The sequence below is a fragment of the Rhinopithecus bieti genome, unplaced genomic scaffold, assembly GCF_001698545.2.
Source record: "Rhinopithecus bieti isolate Rb0 unplaced genomic scaffold, ASM169854v2 scaffold_6933, whole genome shotgun sequence".
NCBI lineage: Eukaryota > Metazoa > Chordata > Mammalia > Primates > Cercopithecidae > Rhinopithecus > Rhinopithecus bieti.
This window is the reverse complement of record NW_016805426.1, coordinates 740,257-762,364: the sequence shown is the minus strand read 5'-3', so window position 1 is coordinate 762,364 and position 22,108 is coordinate 740,257. Positions and strand designations below refer to the sequence as shown.

At 44.8% G+C, this 22,108-nt stretch overlaps 1 protein-coding gene across 12 annotated transcripts in view; it reads left to right on the top strand.

The window, feature by feature from the left end:
* The first annotated feature begins 16,759 nt into the window (after positions 1 to 16,759).
* IL15RA (interleukin 15 receptor subunit alpha) overlaps positions 16,760 to 22,108 on the top strand; it is a 51,277-nt gene continuing 45,928 nt past the window's right edge. For 2 of the 12 annotated variants that reach the window (XM_017872465.1, XM_017872463.1), the window contains exon 1: positions 16,760 to 17,260. In XM_017872465.1, coding sequence (XP_017727954.1) covers positions 17,158 to 17,260 — 103 coding nt within the window. In that variant the 5' untranslated portion in view covers positions 16,760 to 17,157. The other 10 variants (XM_017872457.1, XM_017872455.1, XM_017872459.1 and 7 more) reach the window with 10 other exon arrangements.

The window sequence follows — 22,108 nt, the reverse complement described above, 5'->3', positions numbered from 1 at the left end:
TATAACAATCATTTTCATTGCTCATGTTTCATTTAACTCTTTTTTTAGAGTTTCCATCTCTCTGATCAAATTCTCCATCATGTATGTTGTTCACTTTTCACTAGACTCTTTAACATACTAATCAGTTAAAATTTCTGCTAGTTTGAGCATCTGCAGCGTTTCTCTGTCTGATTCTGTTGACTGTTTTGTTTTTGGGCTTTCTTACAATTTGGATTGAATGCTGGACTTTGTGTGTAAAGGAATAGCAGACACTGAGGTAAATAATACACCTAGAAATGGCATGTATCTTCTTCTATCAGTTGATTAATGTGGGAGCTGATTCAATTTAGGATCTACCCAAGGCTGGGTTGATGGGCATGTGACCTGGACTGTAACACAGGGCTTCATTGCTTAGAAGGGCCCTGAACTTGGTTTGATGCCCTGCTGAAATTCTTAGGAATTTTGAACAAGGGGCCTCGTGTTTTCATTCTGCACTGGGCCTTGTAAGTTATGTAGCTCATAAGTATGAGTTTTTGCCTGCTTCAGAAAATCTGGAGATAAGAAACACTCTACAGAAATGATGAAAAAGTCAGGAGGACTTTGTGTATCAGTGTCACTAAGTTAGGGAGTACAGATGATTGAATAAATATATCCAGTTAATAAGATAGTGTTTTTCAAAAGCCACTGAGATCTGCTCTGGCAATTGAAGGTTAGAGACCAGTAATACAACCAGCCATTGCCTCAAAGACCTAAATCATAAAAATTTGTCAATTAGGCCAAGTAGGTAATATGACTAGCCAGAATTTCCCTTTAAAATCCGACTCACCAGGTTAAATGAAGAAATGCCCAATATGAATATGTTTTTCGTAATATAATTCTTAGAATAATCTTGTATACATTATAACTTTATGAATATTCTTTCTATTATAAATTTGATTATTAAGTTTATTATAATAATAAGCTTCTTTCTCTTTAAAAATATAATATCACTATATGTTCTATATAAATGTAATATAATGAAATGTGTTTTAAATCACAAAAATGAAATGAAGATGTGGGGATCAGCTTACTGGTATGTTAAAATTGATGAAAATAAACAATATACTATATGTCTTTACTTCCATCAAGAACATGAAAACACTATAGCTAATACAAACGAAATCTACAAGGGAAAAAAATCCAAGTCTATTGAAAATGTATTTTCTCTTTTTAGACATATTGTCAGGAGAAAATTTAGTTGTTAGGGCCTGGCGTGGTGGCTCATGCCACGTAATCCCAGAACGTTGGGAGGCCAAGGTGGGGAGGATCCCTTAAGCCCAGGAGTTCAAGACCAGCCTGGGCAACACAGGGAGACTATCTCTTAAAAGAAAAGAAGAAAGAAAAAAGTTGTTAGAGAAAACCCAAAACCAAAAATAAGGACAAACAACATAAATGTTCTCCTTCACATTCAGTAAATTCAAAGACAGACAGATCAGGCTGGTTTGGTCCTTCTGGTGTCAGGGACTCACCCTCTTTCCATGGATGGCTTGTGGCTTCCATTTTCAAGAAACCTCATGGTCCAGTATGACTGCTGGGGCTCCAGTCATTATGGCTGCATTCCAACCAGCAAGAAGGAGGAAGGGTTTAGAGTGGCGCATTTTCTCCTTTCAAGGCCATTTAAATTAAGTCACAAGATACCAAAGCACATCTCTTGTTTTCATATTTACTTTGCATCAGTAAACAAAATTTGCCTATTGCTTTTGGGAGAACATGTAGAGAGAGTTTCTGAAATAGATGAACCTTCTTTTAGGTCTAACAGTCTTCCCTAGCTGAGCTACCTCAGTCTACCAAGATCCAAATTCTAAATCTGTTCTTGGAGCCAGCTGTGGTGGCTCATGCCTGTAATCCCAACACTTTTTGGGAGGCTGAGATAGGAGGATCACTTGAGACCAGGAATTTGAGACCAGTCTAGGCAAAACAGCGAGACCTTGTCTCTTAAATTTTTTCTTAATTAAACTAAATTAAAAATATAAAATCTAGCATTGGTTATGTATTTTGGAAACAGTTTCATTTTGAAGCCTGTTTATTTTATTTATTTAAAGCAGCTGTGTTGGGTGGTTTTTTAAAAATACTTTATGACAGCTAAAGGAATAATTTAGGGAAAAAAGAGAGAGAGAAATGACTTTAACTCCAGAGAAATAAATAAAATAGTTTTAGGTTCATAAATAGCTTATGTTTCAACTTAGAAGCCTATAAATTTTACATTAAAAAATTATAATATCTGTTAAATGTTATACCTCGTAGACATTTTATGTTTAACATTTTAGGTCAAGGATTCTTGAAAGAACTAATAAATAATTATTTGTCAATTTGAAAAAAATAGGCTGGGTATGGTGGTTCACGCCTGTAATCCTAGCACTTTGGGAGGCCAAGGAAGATGGATCACTTGAGGTCAGGACTTCGAGACCAGTCTGGCCAACATGGTGAAACCCTGTCTCTACTAAAAATACAAAAATTAGCCGGACGTTTTGGTCTTATTATTATAATAAACTTCTGTAGCTTCTGTAGTCCCAGCTACTTGGGAGGCTAAAGCAGGAAAATCACTTGAACCCAGGAGGCGGAGGCTGTAGTGAGCCGAGATTGTACGACTGCACTCCAGCCTGGGCAACAGAGTGAGATTCTGCCTCAAAGTAAATAAATAAATAAATAAACAAACAGGAAAGTAAAATAAAATGAAATTCATGAACCAAATTCATTTCAAGTAAATTAAATATTTCTGATTTTCTAACACGGTGGGGGAATAGAAGCACTTCTAATAGTTGCCTGGCTAAAAGAAGATTGCTATGGATTAGATGTCGCAAAGGCTATGGCTTGACTTTGACTTGCATGGGATTTTGATTTTTTCTTTTTCTTTCTTTTCTTTTCTTTCTTTTTTTTCTTTTGAGACAGAGTCTCACTGTCACCCAGGCTGGAAGCACAGTGGTGCGATCTCCTGGCTCACTGCAACCTCCACCTCCCAGGTTCAAGCAATTCTCCCCGCTCGGCCTCCTGAGTAGCTGGGATTACAGGCATGCATTCACCACACCGGGCTAATTTTTATATTTTTAGTAGAGATGGGATTTCATGCTGTTGGGCAGGCTGGTCTTGAACTCCTAACCTCAAGTGATCCACCCACCTCAGCTTCCCAAAGTGCTGGAATTGCAGGCGTGAGCCGCTACGCCCAGGAGGATTTTGATATTTTTTTCTAAAACCATGATCACTATTTATAAACTGGGAGATTTTACACAAGGACCTATAACTTCAAAGTCTCTTCAAAAACTGAAAATATGCTGGCATAGTGCCTCATCCCTGTAATCCCAACACTTTGGGATGCCAAGATGGGAGAATTGCTTGAGCCCAAGAGTTCGGCACCAGCGTGGGCAACATGGCAAAATCTGGTCTCTGCAAAAACACAAAAATTAGCCTGGTGAGGTGGCATGCTCCTGTAGTCCCAGCTACTTGGAAGTCTGAGTCAGGAGGATCATGTAAACCCAGGAGGTAGAGGCTGCAAAGAGCTGTGATCACGCCACTATACTCCAGCCTGTGCGACAGAGCAAGACCTTATCACAAAACAAAACAAAAAACCTAACTAAAAATATGAGGTAGTAGACATGCATTGCTCTCTTATACCCTACCAGAGCTGGCAGCCTACTCCCTCCTGTCTGGTGCCCCCAACCCTGTGGCCTGTACCCTGTAGGCATTTGAGTTTGCGATTCCCAGACACATCTTGGGTTTACATTTTTTTAAACCCTGAGTTTCTATCACTCTCTCCTTTCATTTTATCCTGAGATCATGAAGAGATGAACCAAAAAACAAAGGTGAAGGCAGAAAACTCTTTAAAGATTTCCCTTCTCCCAGATTCTTACCAGGAGGTAAGGAAGGTAGAGGAGGGGTTGGAGATGGAAGAGAAAGGGCAGCCAATCTTCGGTGAGGTGAGGTAAGAGACTGGTGGGCAAGAGGCCACGCTGTGCTCTTAGGAGGATGATGGCAGTAGGGGAATTACAAACAGGAGGGAACATTAAGCCACTTCCTCTTGGGGCAATCCGCTTCATAGTTTTACTATCTTAGTTGGGCATCATCTTGCTGTAAGAAGGGACAGCAAGAGACCCGGAACATTGCTCCCAGCTGTTGGGATTTCCACTCAGGGTGGGGTGTTTATCCTCACTATCTGTTCATGGGACCTCCCCACCCGCCTTCTCCCCACTCTGGCATTCTGCCTGGACAGATGGCCCTAGCTTAGTATCACAGATAATGTTTCTCCAGACACTCTTCAGCCCCTAAATTGTACTTCACATTTTTAGCTAACAACTTTCTCTACAATCACCTTAGATAGTTTACCAAGGACAACATATTACAGAGTATCTGTTGTATATTTCATATCTAACATGTATTGAGAGCTTATTACATGTGAAGCACTCTTCAAATGCTTTTGTTGACTCATTTAATCCTCTCAAACACCTTATGGTGTAGGTTCTATTATTTCCATTTTACAGATGAGGAAAGGAAGGCACTGAGAAGTTAATAACTTGCCCAAAGAAACCCATTTGGAGATAGATATATAAATAAATAGATAGGTATAGATGCACACATACAGACATAAAGCATACATAAATATAAAAACCAGGCTGCACACGGTGGCTCGCACCTGTAATCCCAGCACTTTGAGAGGCCAAGAGAGGAGAAGCCCTTGAGGCCAGAAGTTTGAGACCAGCCTGGGCAACATAGTGATACCTCATCTCTACAGAAAAAAATGTTTTAATTATCTGGGTATAGTGAGCATGTGTCAGTAGTCCTGGCTACTTGGGAGGCTGAGGCAGGAGGATTGCTTGAGCCCAGGAAGTCAAGTCTGCAGTGAATTATCATCGTGCCACTGGACTCCAGCCTGGATGACAGAGCAAGACTATTATTTTTAAGACTTATGAAAACCTATCTCATAATTCTCATTCACAACATGTGATGCTCAAAAGCAGATATTCACAGGGCTCCTGCATAAGAGGTGCAAGGTATTATAGAAATAAGAAAGCAAAAAAAAAGAAATAAGGTAGAAAATAAAGAGGGGCTTCTGACAGTGAGTGGTGGGTGTAATTCAGATGTTCTTGAAGACTCAGAAGAGGGTTGAAATTGTGCAAAGCCACTGTTTTATTCACATGACATTATTTATCGTTGCCTTCTACATGTGCACAGTGCCAGAAACAGAGACTAATGGCCAATAAAACACAAAAACTGGAGAGAATGTGCTTCCAATTAAAAAGTACAATTGCAAAACAGCTTTGAGTTCAACAACAGGATGGGCGCAGTGGCTTACGCCTGTAATCTCAGCAATTTGGAAGGCTGAGGCAGGTGGATCACCTGAGGTCAGGAGTTCGAGGCCAGTCTGGCCAACATGTTGAAACCCCGTCTCTACTAAAAATACAAAAATGAGCCAGGCATGGTGGCGCATGCCTGCAGTCCCAGTTACTCTGGAGGCTGAGGCTGAGGAGGCTTCGAATTTATACAATTGGGTGAATCATCAAGACATAGATTGGTCTCTTGGGAATTTTTCCTTTCAAAGATTCATCGCAGGAAAAAAGAAAGTGAAGGGTGATTTTCCCTGAGAGCAGGCCAGTTTTATCTTCTAGAATTTGGGGTTTTCTCACTCCAGGGATGCAGTTCACTGACTGTTTATGTGTTTGATGTTCATTTGTTTATCTGACTGCAGGGTGCCAGGGAGACTGACCAAATAGGCATTTTTTTTTTTTTTAGAGGAAGAACAAGGCTAATTAAAATAATCTGGCTAGATTGTCAGTGAGGATAAGTGGATATGCAAAAAGTGTTTGGGAAGAGGTTAACTAGAGGTTAACTAACTAGAGGGGAGTGAGGCGGGTTTGCTGAGGACAGAGGGCAAGGTGGGTCTGGGCAATGACTGTCTTAGTAGTGACCAAGGCCACCCAGGCCCAGGCCACTTCCCTCTATTTTTCCTGGGTGTTGGTACAACCCCAGAGAAGGGAAGAGAAGTATTTGCCACAGCAGGGAGTGGAGGGAAAAACAGTGTTAGATTTTGTTGATCTTGGCAAGTGGAAGCTCAGAGCCACATCTGATATAATTTACAAAAATAAGGAAATGCGATGTTTTTTCTACTTGAATATTGAACAGCAGTTCCTTCTTCTATACCTATACTCTTAAGGAAACCCCTTCTGTCAGTCGACTCATTTTCTTTCGTTTTCCCCACTTCAGTCTCACTGCCTTGAGGTCTCCAGGTTGGCTGCAGCAATTGGATTCCCTTATAGGGACCTCTATAGACTAATTGGCCCTTGTTCCAAAGTCAAAAGCCAAGTACACTATTACTAGGTGACCATTAGAAATGCATCACCTCGGCCGGGTCCAGCACAGTGGCTCACACCTGTAATCCCTGCACTTTGGGAGGCCAAAGCAGGAGGATCTCTTGAGTTCGGGAGTTTGAGACCAGCCTGGGCAACATGGAGAAACCCCCTCTCTACAGAAAGTACAAAAATCATCTGGGCATGGTAGTGTACACCTGTTGTCCCATCTACTTGGGAGGCTGAGGTGGAAGGATTGATTGAGCCCAGGAGGTCTACGCTATAGTGAGCCGTGATGACTCCACTGCACTCCAGCCTGGGTGACAGAGTAAGACCCTGTCTCAAAAAATAAAAATAAAATGAAATAACATGGTGAATTGTATGTCATATGAATATATCTCCATTTAAAAATTTAGGATTCTAAAGCGAAAAAAAAAAATCCCTTAACCTGGGCTCTCTTCTTCCTGATGTCTCTGTCTACCATCCTCCCCTCTTCCTGACTCCATCTGCCATCCTCCCCTCTGCCTGGCTCCCCTTCCCAGCTGAGTCCTCTGTCTGCATCTTGCCCACAGTCTATGGCCAAAGACCCTGTCACTGGGACTTTTCTTTCCTGAGCCTGAGCCTCATCCTCACCTCCAGCTCTGTTCTGAATGATAACTGCTGAGCTGATCCCCACCCTGCATGGATCCCCTGCGAGAAGCCCCAGAACGACCCTCACCAGAGTCTCTCCTGAATGGTGGATGCTCAGCCAAGGAAGCCCACTCTTCCCAAGCCATCTCATTTCCTTTGGTCCGAGAAAACAGATACTGGACTTTGCTCTCAAAAATAATGATATCGTGTTGTTATGAGTTGAAATGTGTCCACCTAAAATATATGTTGAAGTCCTAACCCCAACCCTCAGAATGTGACCTTATTTGGAGATAGGGTCTTTTTTTTTTTTTTTTTTTGAGACGGAGTGTCACTCTGTCGCACAGGCAGAAGTGCAGTGGCCGGATCTCAGCTCACTGCAGCCTCCGCCTCTGGGTTCAAGCAATTCTTCTGCCTCAGGCTCCCAAGTAACTGGGACTATAGGTGTGCGCCACCATGCCCGGCTAATTTTTTGTATTTTTAGTAGATTCAGGATTTCACCATGCTGGCCAGGCTGAACTTGAACTCCTGACCTCATGATCCACCCCCCTCGGGTTCCCAAAGTGGTGGGATTACAGGCATGAGCCACCACACAGGGTCTGGAGATAGGGTCTTTACCAAGACAATCAAGTTAAAACGAGGTCACTGGGATGGGCCCTGATCCAGTATGACTGGTGTGCTTATAAGGAGACAGAATTTGGATGTCAACATGCACAGAGGCAGGATTCTGGGAAGAGACACAGGGAGAGCACAGCCGTGTGGCAGGAGCAATGGCAAAGGAATGACAAGGACAGCTGGCAAATGTCATAACCTAGATGCGGCCAGGAAGTACTCTCCCCTAGAACCATCAGACACCTGCTGACACCTTGATTGCAGCCTTCCAGCCTTCAGAACCATGAGACAACAAATTTCTGTTGTTTCAAGCCACACTGTGTTTGGTATTTTATTGCGGCAGGCTTAGGAAATTAATACACACAGAAAAGGCCAGGCATGGCTGAAGTTTGGATGGGAGGGTCACATGTTCTAAAGAGACTCCCATGCTGCTCCTAAAAAGGACCAAGCTGGCTGGGCACGGTGGCTCACGCCTGTAATCCCAGCACTTTGGGAGGCTGAGGCAGGCGGATCACGAGGTCAGGAGATCGAGACCATCCTGGCTAACACGATAAAACCCTGTCTCTACTAAAAATACAAAAAATTAAGCGGGCGTGGTGGCGGGTACCTGTAGTCCCAGCTACTCAGGAGGCTGAGGCAGAAGAATGATGTGAACCCAGAAGGCAGAGCTGGCAGTGAGCCGAGATCACGCCACTGCACTCTAGCCTGGGCGACAGAGTGAGACTCCATCAAAAAAAAAAAAAAAAAAAAAAAAGGACCATGCAGCAGCTTGAATGGATCTACAGAGAATTGCACTGTTTGCAAAAGCTGACCTCGAAAGGCTACACACTGGATGATTTCATTTATATAACAAACATTCTTGAAATGACAAAGTTGCAGAGATGGATAGCATCAGTGGCTGTCAGGGCTTAGGGAAAGGGGATAGAGACAGATGGCTGTGGCTATAAAAGGGCAGCACAAGGGAGCCTGGTGTGCTGACTGCCTTACCTCTTGGCTGTGGAGGGGCCACAACCCAACCACCTATAATGTGACAAAATTGCTTAGAACTACACACACACACACATGCATGTAACACTGGCAAAATTCGAATGTTTATGTGTTGTATCCATGTCAATTTCCTGGTTGTGATATTGTACTTTAGCTATTCAACATGCTACCATTGAGGAAAGCTGAGTCAAGGGTATACGGGAACTCTCTGTATCATTACAACTACATGAGAATCTCCACTTATTTCCAAACAAAAAGTATTTTTAAGATACCATCAAGTCACATCAATTTAACCCAGGAAAGCAGTCCCTATGGAATATGGATGAAATTAAGCATAATTTCCATCTAAATACAATTCAAGTGTTGGATCCTTTTTTTTTAAGAAGTAACTGATGATCAGAAATAAAAATTCAAAATTTCATCTGGATGAACAAACATAAGAATATTCTTTAGAAAGATAGCAAAGAAACCTCGAGGAGTGGGAACTTATGAGGCAGACCATCTCCTGCAAGACTTGAAAACATTACAGAGCTGTAACAACTGGCAGAGACTGTGGAACAGTGTGAGTATCCCAGCAATGGACTAATTATCTAAGTGAAAATAATTTATGGAGACAATATTTCTAAAAAGTTAAAAAAAAAAAAAGAGCCTTTGAGTGTACAATGGCATTCTAAATCAATAACTGGCCTTGGTCTTTTCCAGTTTCCTGTTAAAACATTCAATTTATACAATGAGGGAAAGTCTAGACCAGTACTGGACACTACCTGAAGCTTTTAGGAGTTACGGCAGAAAATCACGCAGATAATAGAGGAGTATAGCAGGGTGTGACGCTATCTAACAGTTAAAATTAATGACCTACCATGACATGTATCAATGGAGAAATTAATGCTAAGGGAAAATGAAAGTTTTGGAATGACACGACAGTGCAGGTTGAGTCTCCCTTATCTGAAATGCTTGGAATGTGAAATATTTCAGATTTCAGATTTTTTCACATTTTGGAATATTCACATACACACAATGAGATACCTTGGGAATGGGACCTAAGTCTAAACATAAAATTCATTTATGTTTCACATGTACCCCATACACATAGCCTATAAACTACACAGTTTCATACAATATTTTTAATAATTTGTGCATGAAACAGTTTGAGTCTATTGAAGGCCCAGAAAGCAAAGTTATCACCACTGCAGTCACCCACGTGAACATCTACGGATGATTGCCATCACCAGCATTCCGGACTCTGAATTTATGTGCTACCTTTATAACCAATTGTTTTCTTACACTTATTCACACATGAGTACTTAACAGTAAAAAATATGACATAGCATTAAACCAGTGAAAACATAATGTGTTCAGGGTCACTAAGCAGCCCAGTGGCGTCATCAGAGCCCTGAATCAGCTGACAGACAATAGCAACCACGGCAGTGGGCTTCCGACTCCACCTATGATGCTGTGTTCTGATTAAAGATTACTGTAGGCTGGGGTCGGTGGCTCATGCCTGTAATCCCAGCGCTTTGAGAGGCCAAGGCAGGCGGTTCACCTGAGGTCAGGAGTTTGAGACTAGCCTGGCCAACGTGGTGAAGCTCCATCTCTGCTAAAAATACAAAAAAAAAAATTAGCTGGGCGTGGTGGCAGGTGCCTTTAATCCCAGCTACCAGCTACTCAGGAGACTTAGGCGGGAGGATCACCTGAGCCTGGGAGCTCAAGGCTGTAGTGAGCTGGGATCATGCCACTGCACTCCAGCCAGGGCAACAGAGTAAGACCCTGCCTCAAAGAAAGAAAAAAAAACAAGGAAAAGGTCACTATAAGCTAAACCTTAAGCCTAGAGCCTAGCTGCACACGCAGAACCCTGGAGAAGTCCCTCCCCTCAAGGCAGGAGTTCGTAGCTAATAGCTTCTTGGGCTTTTGGTGCCGATTGGCTGGAGATTGGGGAAGCTACATCATGAATAAGGGGCTTTTGTTCTCTTTCCTGGGCTGAATCGGGCAGCAGCAACTTGTAACCATCTGGCCATCTGCTGGTATCCTGTAGGGTGGCTTATCTTGCAAAAGTGCTAGGTGCTGACGCAGGAGAGTTGCAAGCAAAAGGAGACTCTGCAAAAGGGTTCTGCAGGGCTTCACACAAGGGGACAAGTTGGTACAGTGTCCTCATCTTGCTTATCCTGCCTCAAACACACAACGTTCTAGTCCTTCAATGAGCCCGTGGCATACTTTCATCATGGCGCCTGTAGGTGCTTGTTCTGCAGTGATAACAGCATTATCTTCATCATCACTGTTACCACAAGCACCTTGGTTCAGAACTGTTTTGCCATTGTTCATCATCGGTCAATGAACGAACAACTGGAGCCTCAGTATGGATGTTAAAAACTTGTATATCCACTTCTTCCAGCATGCTGACACACTCTGAAGGTATATTTTTTGCCTGCGTAGGGAGGTCAGACATCATTTTTTTCTCCCACTTCACGTATGGAATGCTTCCACGTCATCACCTTGTTCATCGTCATCACTGAACATAGTCGCAGACCAGAGGTTGTGCCATGCACACATGGCTATGTCGTTAGTCACTGTGTTCCAGGCATTAGAAACTGCATGGCATCTTTCATGCTAAATGCCTTTTGAAAACTTCCACACCCACCCCTCTGTTCACTGCTGCTAGCGTGCAGTGTTTCCATATTTACTGTCCATTGATATCCATTGATCTAAGGATACCCTAGTCACATGGCTGAAGTAATGAAGTCACGTTTGGAAGAAAGCCCATGGCATAAACATGACTTTTAATGAGAGTTTCAGCTGGAGGATGAGCAGAGCGGTTGTCAAAGAAAAACAAAATCTTGCAGTCGTCATCCAGTCCACCCTCCCTACAGTGACACAAGCCACTGGTACAAAATGTTTGTGAGACTAATCAGCAAAGATGTCCCTGATGATACATGTAATCTCAGCTACTCAGGAAGCTGAGGTGGGAGGATGGCTTGAGGCCAGGAGTGTGAGACCAGCCTTGGCAACATAGTGAGACCTCATCTTTAGAAATAAATAAATAAATAAATATTAGCCAGGTGTGGGGTGCACACCTATAGGCCCAGCTACTTGGGAGGCTGAAGCAGGAGGATTGCTTGAGTCCAGGAGTGTAAGGCTGCAGTGAGCTATGGATTGCACCACTGCACTCCAGCCTGGGCAACAGAGTGAGACGTCATCTCTAAAAAAAATTTAAAAAAAAGAAAAAAGAGGCCAGGTGCAGTGGCTCACACTTGTAATCCCAGCACTTTGGGAGGCCAAGGTGGGTGGATCACCTGAGACCAGGAGATCGAGACCAGCCTGGCCAACATGGAGAAACCCCGTCTATACTAAAAATACAAAAATTAGCCAGACGTAGTGGTGGTCGCCTGTAATCCCAGCTACTTGGGAGGCTGAGACAGGAGAATTGTTTGAACTGGGGAGGCAAAGGTTATAGTGAGTCGAGATTGTGCCATTGCACTCCAGTCTGGGCAATAAGAGTGAAACTCCGTCTAAAAAAAAAAAAAGACCAGGAGAGTGGGCTCACGACTGTAATCCTAGCACTTTGGGAGGCCAAGGTGGGTGGATCACCTGAGGACAGGAGTTCAAGACCAGCCTGGCCAACATGGTGAAACCCTGTCTCTCAAAAATACAAAAATTAGCTGGGCATGATGACGGGTGCCTGTAATCCCAGCTACTCGTGAGGCTGAGGCACAAGAATGGCTTGAATCTGGGAGACAGAGGTTGCAGTGAGCTGAGATCGCTCCATTGCACTCCAGCCTGAGTGACAGAGCAAGACTCTGTCTCCAGAAAAAAAAAGAATAGAAAAGAAGTCCCTGGTAATTCATGTATTGTGTTAGGATAATAATGAACTGGTAAGAAAACCACTTCTTGAAAACAGCAAGGATGCAGCCTTTGCCTATCACAGCAGTTTGGGCTTATGTGTGCCTGTTGCATTAGCACAACCCAGCACAGTTCTGTCTTTGGGTTCCTTAATTCCTGTTGGGACCATCTGATCCGCAGGGGTCAGTGTGTTTCTGGGACAATAGCACCAAAACAGTGATGTTTCATGGCCACCATAGGCTTGCTCTGGTGTCAGGTTTTCATCGGCGATGACATTGGCAAACTAGCCAATGAATTACTCTGCTGCTTTGTGATTAGCAGATGTTTTATCACCAAAAATCTTTAAAAATTTAATGCCATATTTTTTCTTAAATTCTACAATCAACCTTGAATATTCACAATTCCCTTCAATTTTTAGTTCATCATAATAGATCTTTCTTGTTTTATGATCAGCATATCATTAAGTGGCATGTGCCCGCTGTGATACTGATGGATCATTTTTCCAGTGCACAATCGAGATGGTCCCTTATTTTATGCAGGGTTTTTCTATTTCTCATTAACTCTTGTTAGTCACTTGCAGCACAGAACTTCAACAGTCTATCCCTCTGTTTCTTCAAGTCCTATGTGGTGGTCATTCCAACACTGTACTTTTCTGTAAGACATTTCACACTTACACCACTGCCTAGGGTCGCCAACAGTTTGACTTTCTGTGTTATAGATACACAAAAATGCTTTATTTTTCTTAATGCTCTTATCCACAGGGGTATCTGCAGACCTTTGTGATATTTTCTTTTTTCTTTCTTTTTTTTTTTTGAGACAGAATCTTGCTCTTTCGCCCAGGCTGAAGTGCAGTGGCGCGATCTCAGTTCACCGCAACCTCGGCCTCCTGGGTTCAAGCGATTCTTGTGACTCAGCCTCCTGAGTAGCTGGGATTACAGGCACGTGCCACCACAGCAGACTAATTTTCATATTTTTAGTAGAGGGGTTTCGCCATGTTGCCCAGGCTGGTCTTGAACTCCTGAGCTCAAGTGATCCGCCTGCCTTGGCCTCCCAAAGTGCTGGGATTACAGACGTGAGCCACTGCACCTGGCCAACATTTTTAACAATATCATTAGACCAGAGAGCAGAGAATAAGCAAAAATACCACAGTGAGAAGTGCACAGGGGCAGGCCTTGGCTCCATATGGGGAATTGTGGGGACCTGTCATGGGTGTGTTCAACCAGCACACATGCCATTTTACCACCCTTTGTGTGTGTGCTTGCACGGGGGAATCTGGGTATGCACAGAAAAGATATCTCTCAGTTGAAGGTGGCTGGGAGAGTCTTTTTCCCCTTGGGGATGCTGAATAAACAGTGTGTTATGTGCCTGTGTTTTGATTGCAACCCACCCCACACGAGATCAGGTGTGGAATTTTCCACTTGTGGTGTAATGTCAGAGCTCAAAAAGTTTTGGATTTTGGACCATTTTGGATTTTGGATTTGGAGATCAGGAGCGCTCAACCTGTATGGTACTATTCAGATGATTTTTTTTTTTTTTTTTGAGACTGAGTCTCTTTCTATCGCCCAGGCTGGAGTGAAGTGGAGCGATCTCAGCTCACTGCAACCTCCACCTCCCAGGTTCAAGCAATTCTTGTGCCTCAGCCTCCCAAGTAGCTGGGATTACAGGCACATACCACCACACCCTGCTAATTTTTGTGTTTTTAGTGGAGATGGGGTTTCATCATATTGGCCAGGCTGGTCTTGAACTCCTGACCTCAAGTGATCCTCCCGCCTCGGCCTCCCAAAGTGCTGGGATTACAGACGTGAGCCACTGCACCCAGCCTTATTCATATGAAGTTTTTAACATGTAAACCATCCTGTCTGTTGCACATGGACATACACATAGAAAAGGGGTCTAAGAATGCCTGGGAATAATGAGTACCAATTTCAAGAAACATTACTTGCGAGAAGGTAGAAGACAGAGGAAGAGAAAGATGCAGGAATACAAAGGGGCTTCAACTTTATCTGTAATTTTTTTATTCCAAAAAATATCTGAAGCAAACATTGAGCGACATATTAAGATTTGACAGGATGAGGCCGTAGGCTCTTGGATATCCACTATATTTATTGATTGCTATACTTCAAAGTATGTTTGAAATTTACATTATTTAACAACACATATATATGTAATGAAATAAAGTTCCTTTAAGCATACCAAATTTAAAATTTTATTTTCAAATTTTAAAATGTACTTTTGGCCAGAATGCAGTAAAATGGATACTTTTTAACACAATGCTAGTTAGAAGGTATATTAATACAAGACTTTTGGAAAGCAAGATAGAAATATTTGCTTAAAAGAAAAAAAACCCTTTAAAAATATCCCCTATCAGTTGACTCAATAGTTCCACTGTAGGAAATCTATTCTAAACAATCTTAAATTCACAAGATTTTGTAGAAAGATATTTATGACAATGTTATTTTAATATTAAAATAATAGAAGGGATGTTAAACTATGATAATCTGCAACCATTAAAACTTTTACAAAGAATCTATAAGAATGGAGAAATCTCTACTTCATAAATGTTCATAGAATAAAAAATGCTCTATTTTATACATGGCATGCTCAGACTGCATTCAATAAGGCCTGAATATATTTGACAATATTAAGGAATATTGTTAATTTTTAAATTTGATCTTATCATCTTGAGATATATTCTTAAGTGTTGAGGGAGATTGAATAATATGGGATTTCCCCAGTTGGAATAAGGGTGGCTCTTCCTGCTTAGAAAAAAGAACGGACCTTGTGTGGTCACTGCCAGATGGTAGGTTCATTATTCTTTCTACTTTTTTATTATTATTATTATTTAAGAGACAGGGTCTGGCTCTGTTGCCCAGGTTGGAATGCAATGGCACCATCATAGCTCACTGCAGCCTCAAACCTCACTCCCGGGCTTAAACAGTCCTCCCGACTCAGCCTCCCAAGCAGCTGGGACTACAAGCAAGTGCCACCACATCAGGCTAATTTTGTTTAAAGTTTTTATAGAGATAGGGGTCTCACTGTGCTGGCCGACCTGGTCTCCAACTCTTGGGCTCAAGCGATCCTCCTGCCTCTGTCTTCCAAAGTGCTGGGGTTACAAGCGTGAGCCACCGCATCTGGGCTGTACTTTTGATATTTGAAAATGTCCATAACAAAAGAAGCTTTCACAAACCTGAAACACACAAAATGTTGACACTGATTATATTTACAGGTTGGATCTAAGTGGGATTTCCAATCCTCTGCATTCCTTTGTTCAGTATGTTTTATATTTATGCCAATTTTAAGCTTTTTAGGGAAAGAGGAGCAAGTACAGTCATGCCTCACTTACTAATAGAGATAGTTTCTGAGAAGCTTGTCAGATGATTTCCTCATTTTGCCAGCATCACAGAGGACTTACACAATTTGCATGGCATAGCCTGCTACGCACTGAGGCCACACCACATGGCCTAGCCTGTTGCTCTGAGACTGCAAAGCTGTGCAGCACAAAGCCTTGCTGAATACTGCAGGAAACTGTAACACAGTGGTGAGGATCTGTGTCTCTAAACATAGAAAAGTTACAGTAAAAACACGGAATTATAATCTTATGGGACCACCGAGGCACATACCAGCTGCCATTAACAGAAAGGTCATTAGGCTCAACATGAGTGTAGGAAAAGCTTTCATCTACTCTTTTCCCACTGTGTGTGTGGGGTGGGGGAAGGGGGATGTATAACAACCTACGTTTTTACGCCATTAAATTCTGTTGATTGTTTTATTTTATTTTATTTTACGTTTGAGACTGAGTCTCACTCTGTTGCCCAGGCTGGAATGCAGTGGCGCGATCTCAGCTCACTGCAATCTCAGCCTCCCGGGTTCAAGCAATTCTCCTGCCTCAGTCTCTGGAGTAGCTGGGATTACAGGCACCCGCCACCACGCCCAGCTGATTTTTGTATTTTTAGTAGAAATAGGGTTTCACCATGTTGGCCAGGCTAGTCTCGAACTCCTGACCTCAGGCGATCCACCTGCCTTGACCTCCGAAAGTGGTTGGATTACGGGAGTGGTCACTGCGCCCGGTCCTAAATTCTTTTAACTTTTATTTATTTTAAGTTTAGGGTTATATGTGCAGGTTTGTTATATAGGTAAACCTGTGTCTTGGGGGATTGTTGTACAGATTATTTCATTTTCAAAGAGAATTTGCAAGTATGTCACAAAAGCCTCATAAACACGTCGTGAGATTTTAAGAGACAATGACCGAGGCTTGGAGATGTCTCATCCTGTCCAATGTGACCCCCAGACCTGAGAATCTGCACTTGGGACCTTACGGACCGAGTTCTCAGGCTTCACTTGAGACCCCAAGAGAGAAAACCCCACCTGCCAAAGAGGGGGATGGTAGCCTGGAAGAACCTAAGGAAGCGAGGTGCAGAGTTGAAGCATTGTGGCTCCTCTCCCCCGTCACCCCACTCGGTCCCCTGTCCTTCTCATATGAGGCATTTTCTGGGGGAGCAAAGCTGCAGTAGGAATTCGGAGAAGTGGCAGAGCTGGGACCCCAGCGGGCGCCGGGCGCCGCGGGAGCCAGCAGGTGGCAGGGGCTGCGCTCCGCCCGGGCCTGAGTGCACCAGGCAGGTGCCAGCGCCTCCGCACCGCGGCGACACCACCGCCGGCATTCACCCAGGCCGGCAGCTCGGAACCGAGCGCAGGGCCCCGGAGGGAGACCAGGAAAGTCGAAGGCGGAGCAGCTGGAGGCGACCCGCGCGGGGCAAGGTCGAGTGGATCCGAGCCGCAGAGGGGTCTGGAGAGAGTCTGCTGTCTGATGGCTTTGCCAACTCTCTCCGCAGTGGGGACACCAGACCGAGTGCACACTGGAGGTCCCGGAGCACGAGGAGCGCGGAGGACCGGGAGGTTCTCGGGCTTGCGTGGGTAAAGTCCTTGGTCCCCACCGAGCACGGGCCCGTGCGTCCCGGGGACAGGGGTGGCTATGCGGGGCCGCGGCGGTCCGCAGAGCTCCTTCGCCAGCAGGGGTGGGGACGCTGAGTCACGGATCTGTCACCGCTCTGCACCTCTCCGAACCCTCGGGGGCCAAAGCAAAAGCGAAAGCGACTGCGCCTGGCGGGGCCGCAGGTCCCAGAGCCGCGCTCGCCACCTCCCCCGGGCCTGGGCAGCGTTCGCCCGGGGAGTCCAGCAGGGCCCTGTGGAGTTGCAGCCATGGCCCCGCGGCGGGCGCGCGGCTGCCGGACCCTCCGCCTCCCGGCGCTGCTGCTGCTGCTGCTGCTCCGGCCGCCAGCGACGCGGGGTAGGGAGTTGGGAGCAGGGCCCCCCGGGCGGGACCCGGGAGGGAGCCGGGGCGTGGAGCTGTAGGGAACCGGGCTCCCCATCTCCCCCGGCCGTGCGGGGCGTCGGTGCCCTCGGGAGCGCGGTGCGCGCAGGCCCGGGCCGGGGAGGGGGCGCGGCGCCGGGCAGGAGGGACACGTGCAGGGAGCCGGGGTCGCAAGGAGAGCGCCGCCGCTGCGCCCAGGTCACCCACGTAAGGGAGCGGGCGGTCAGGCTGGGGTCTCCGAGGCCGAGGTCAGGAGCAGTTCTGCGAAGCCCGTTTTGGCCACCGGAGCGCGGCGCCGGCGGCGTCCAGCAGTTGGGAGACACGGGCGAGTGCGCTTCTCCCAGGCGCTGGGACAGCAGTGCGGCTGTTGCACTGCACGCGGTCCTCGGAGGGGTCCGGGAGAAACTACCCTCCCGACTCCCAGGCAAAAGTAAATTTTGTCAGTGGGAGCTGGGAGGGTGGGGAGGAGCTGTGTCCCGGGGGGAAAAGCGTCGGGCAAGTTGCACACTTGGGGACCTGGAAACAACTTCCAATTCTTAAGCGATCAGGAAACCAGCAGAGGCCGTCGGGATCGGGTGGGGTGGGGTGGGGCCAGCCTGGAGTCTACACTCGCATGAAAAGGGGGAAGAAATCTGGTGATCGCTTGTATTCGAGAAGAAAGCGGGTCGCGGGGCTCTGATCTTGGCAGGGAGGATGGAAAGAGCGATTCCTAGGGGTTTTGTACGGGGAGCCAGAGGAAGGAGGAGAAACAGTAGCTGGGTCTAACGCTATCCTTGCCAGCGCTTCTTTATCTTTTTATAGTCAGGGAGCTCTTGGAGGGTCTGATGAAAGCTACGAACTCCCTCCCCGGAAAAATGCGTGAATGCACATACTTACAAAATGTGCATATGATTTCGGGATCAAAGACCCACTGAAGGCCATCCGTGGACTCTCTATCGGAGTTAGTAATTCCACGATCTGTGTGTGTTTTTCAGCGAGACCCCAATAATTTACATCCAGTCGGGCCAGTCTGCCCAGGCCCTGGCCTAAGCCATTCCAGGCAGAGTTGCTGCTGGCTGGTGTGGCCTGAACGCCCCCACCCCCCACCCCACCCCACCCCAACTCTGCGAATTTTCGTGAAGTTTCGTTTTCATGAGACTCTGATGCTTGGATTTTCCCTCACATCTGAGAAGCAGAGTTATGTTGGTGACCTGGTTGCTTCCTCCCAGCTGGCTAGCAGTGTCACAGGACCCCGAGAGCTGGCAGCTGGGGCAGCTGGATTGCACAATGTGAAAGTGAAATGCAGCCTCAGTCAGAGCCCAGCAGAGAGGAGGTGTCTTCCTTAAAGACTGAGTGGATAGGGAGCACCACTGTGAGATCTCTAACCTCATCAGCTGCACAGCCTTGCTCTTTGACCTTAGAAAGGTGTTGCTGCCTTCCCTTCCCAAAGCTCTCGATGTTTTTCTTCTTTTTCTTTCTTTTTTATTTTCTTTTTTGAGATGGAGTCTCACTCTGTCGCCCCGGCTGGTGTGCAGTAGCGCGATCTCGGCTCACTACAACCTCCGCCTCCGGGGTTCAAGCGATTCTCCTGCCTCAGCCTCCTGAGTAGCTGGGATTACAGGCGCCGGTCGCAACACTCGGTAACTTTTGTATTTTTAATAAAGACGGGGTTTCACCATGTTGGTCAGGCTGATCTTAAACTCCTGCCCTTGTGATCCGCCTGCCTCGGCCATCCAAAGTGCTGGGATTACAGGCGTGAGCCACCGCACCCAGTTGATGGTTTTTTTTTTTTTTTTTTTTCCTTTAACAGCCTTATTGAGGTATAATTGACAGACAATAAACTGCATATGTTGAAGTTGCACACTTTGATAAGTTTGGAGGTAAATGCATACAGACTCATGAAACCATTGCCACCACCCAGAGTGAACACAACTATCACTCCCAAAGCCTTCCTCATGCCCTGCACAATCCTCACCTCCCACCTTGCCCATCTCCCAGGCAACCATTTATCTGTTTTTTTGGTCGCTATCAATTTGATGCACTTTCTAGAATTTTTTATGAATAGAATTATACAGTAGGAACTCTTTCTTGTTTGGCTTCTTTCACAGACAGTAATTATGCTGAGAATTTATCCATGTTGTAATTTGTATAAATAGTTCATTGGGGCCTGGCGCAGTGGCTCACGTCTGTAATCCCAGCACTTTTGGGAGGCCGAGGTGGACAGATCACGAGGTCAGGAGATCAAGACCATCCTGGCTAACACGGTGAAACCCCGTCTCTACTAAAAATACAAAAAAATTAGCCGAGTGTGTTGGCGGGCTCCTGCAGTCCCAGCTGCTCGGGAGCCTGAGGCAAGAGAATAGTGTGAACCCGTGAGCCGAGATCACACCACTGCACTCCAGCCTGGGTGACAGAGGGAGACTCCGTATCTTTAAAAAAAAAAAAAAAGTTCACTGGTTTCTAACACTGAGTAGTATTCTACCCACGGCTAGCCCACCATTTGTTTAGCATTCACTTGTTAAGGGACATTGGGACATCTGGTTTGTTTCCAGTTTGTGACTATCACATAGAAAGCTGCTCTGAACACTGACATACAGGTTTCTGATGGACACATGCTTTCATGTCTCATGGGTAGAGAATGGTTGGGAGTAGAGTGGCTGTCCTATATGGCAAGTGTATACTTAATTTTTTTTTTTTTTAAACAGTATCACATCATTGTTGGCCAAGCTGGAGTGCAGTAGCATGATCATAGCTCACTGCAGCCTTGACCTCTCAGGTGTTTAATTTTTAATTTTTATTTATTTATTTTTTAAATTTATTTATTTTGAGACAGAATCTCACTCCGTCACCCAGACTGGAGTGCAGTGGCTCCATCTCTGCTTATTGCAACCTCTGCCTCTCGGGTTCAAGTGATTCTCCTGCCTCAGTCTCCTGAGTAGCTGGGACTACAGGCATGCACCACCACACCTGGCTAATTTTTGTATTTTTAGTGGAGATGGGGTTTCACCATGTTGGCCAGGCTGGTCTGCAACTCCTGACCTCAGGTAATCTGCCTGCCTTGGCCTTCCAATGTGCTGGGATTACAGGTGTGAGCCACCACACCTGGCCTCAGAAGTTTAATTTTTAAAGAAACTGCTAAACCATTTCCCAAAGTTGTTGTACTATTTTACATTCCCACAGCAGTGTAGGGAAGTTCTAGTTCCTTCACACCCTTGTCAGCCCTTGGTATGATGAGTCTTTTTAATTTCACCCATTCTAATAGGTATATAGGGGGTTTCTCCTTGTAGTTTTAATCTGCATTTTTCTGACAGCTAGTGATGTTGAGCATCTTGTCATGTGCTTATTTGCCATGTATATATCTTCTCTGGTAGTGTCTGTTTATATCTTTTTTGCTCTTTTAAAAATTGAGTTGTATCAGCTGGGTGTGGTGGCTCACACCTGTAATCCCAGCACTCTGGGAGGCCAACATGGGCAGATCACTTGAGGCCAGGAGTTGGAGACCAGCCAGGTCAACATGGTAAAACCCCTTCTCTACTAAAAATACAAAAATTAGCCAGCTGTGGTAGCCCATGCCTGTAATGTCAGCTACTCAGGAGGGTGAGGCAGGAGAATCACCTGAACCCTGGAGGCAGAGGTTGCAGTGAGCTGAGATTGCGCCACTGCACTCCGGCCTGGGCGACAGAACGAGACTCTTTTTTTTTTTTTGAGTCTGTCTTAAGAATATAAAATTGAGTTGTATCATTATTGAATTTTGGGAGTTCTTTATATACTCTGGATACAAGGCCCTAATCTGGTATATGATTTGCAAATATTTTCTCAGATTCTGTGGCTTATCCTTTCTCTTAGCAGTGTCTTTTGAAAAGCAGAAGTTTTTAGTTTTTATGAAGTCTAATTTATTAATTTGTTATGTTGTGTTTTAGGCTTTTGGTGTCATATCTAAGAAATATTTGCCTAGCCTAAGGTTACAAAGGTTTATTTCTATGCGTTCCTCTAGAAGTTTTATAGCTTTAGGGTTTACATTTATGGCTGTGATCCATTTTGAATGAATTTTGTTTATAATGTGAGGCATGAATTGAAGGTTGTTTTGGGGTTTTGTTCGTTTCTATATATGCATATCCAATTATTCCAGCATCCTTTATTGAAAAGATTATCTTCACTGACTTGCTCTTATGCCTTTTGAACATCAGTCAGCCATATGTGTGTAGGTTGGTTGTAGTACACGAAACACCACTACACAAAAGTTAGTTCTATTTCTATACATTCACAATGAACAATTAGAAATTAAAATTTTTTAAAAAGTCATTTGAGATAACATTAAAAAGCATTACTTATGGATAAATCTAACAAAATGTGTGAAAGACTTGTATGTGGAAAACCACAAACCATTGCTTAGAGAAATTAAAGAACTAAATCAATGGAGAGATATACCATGTTCATGAGTTGGAGAAATCAGTATCACTAAGGTGTG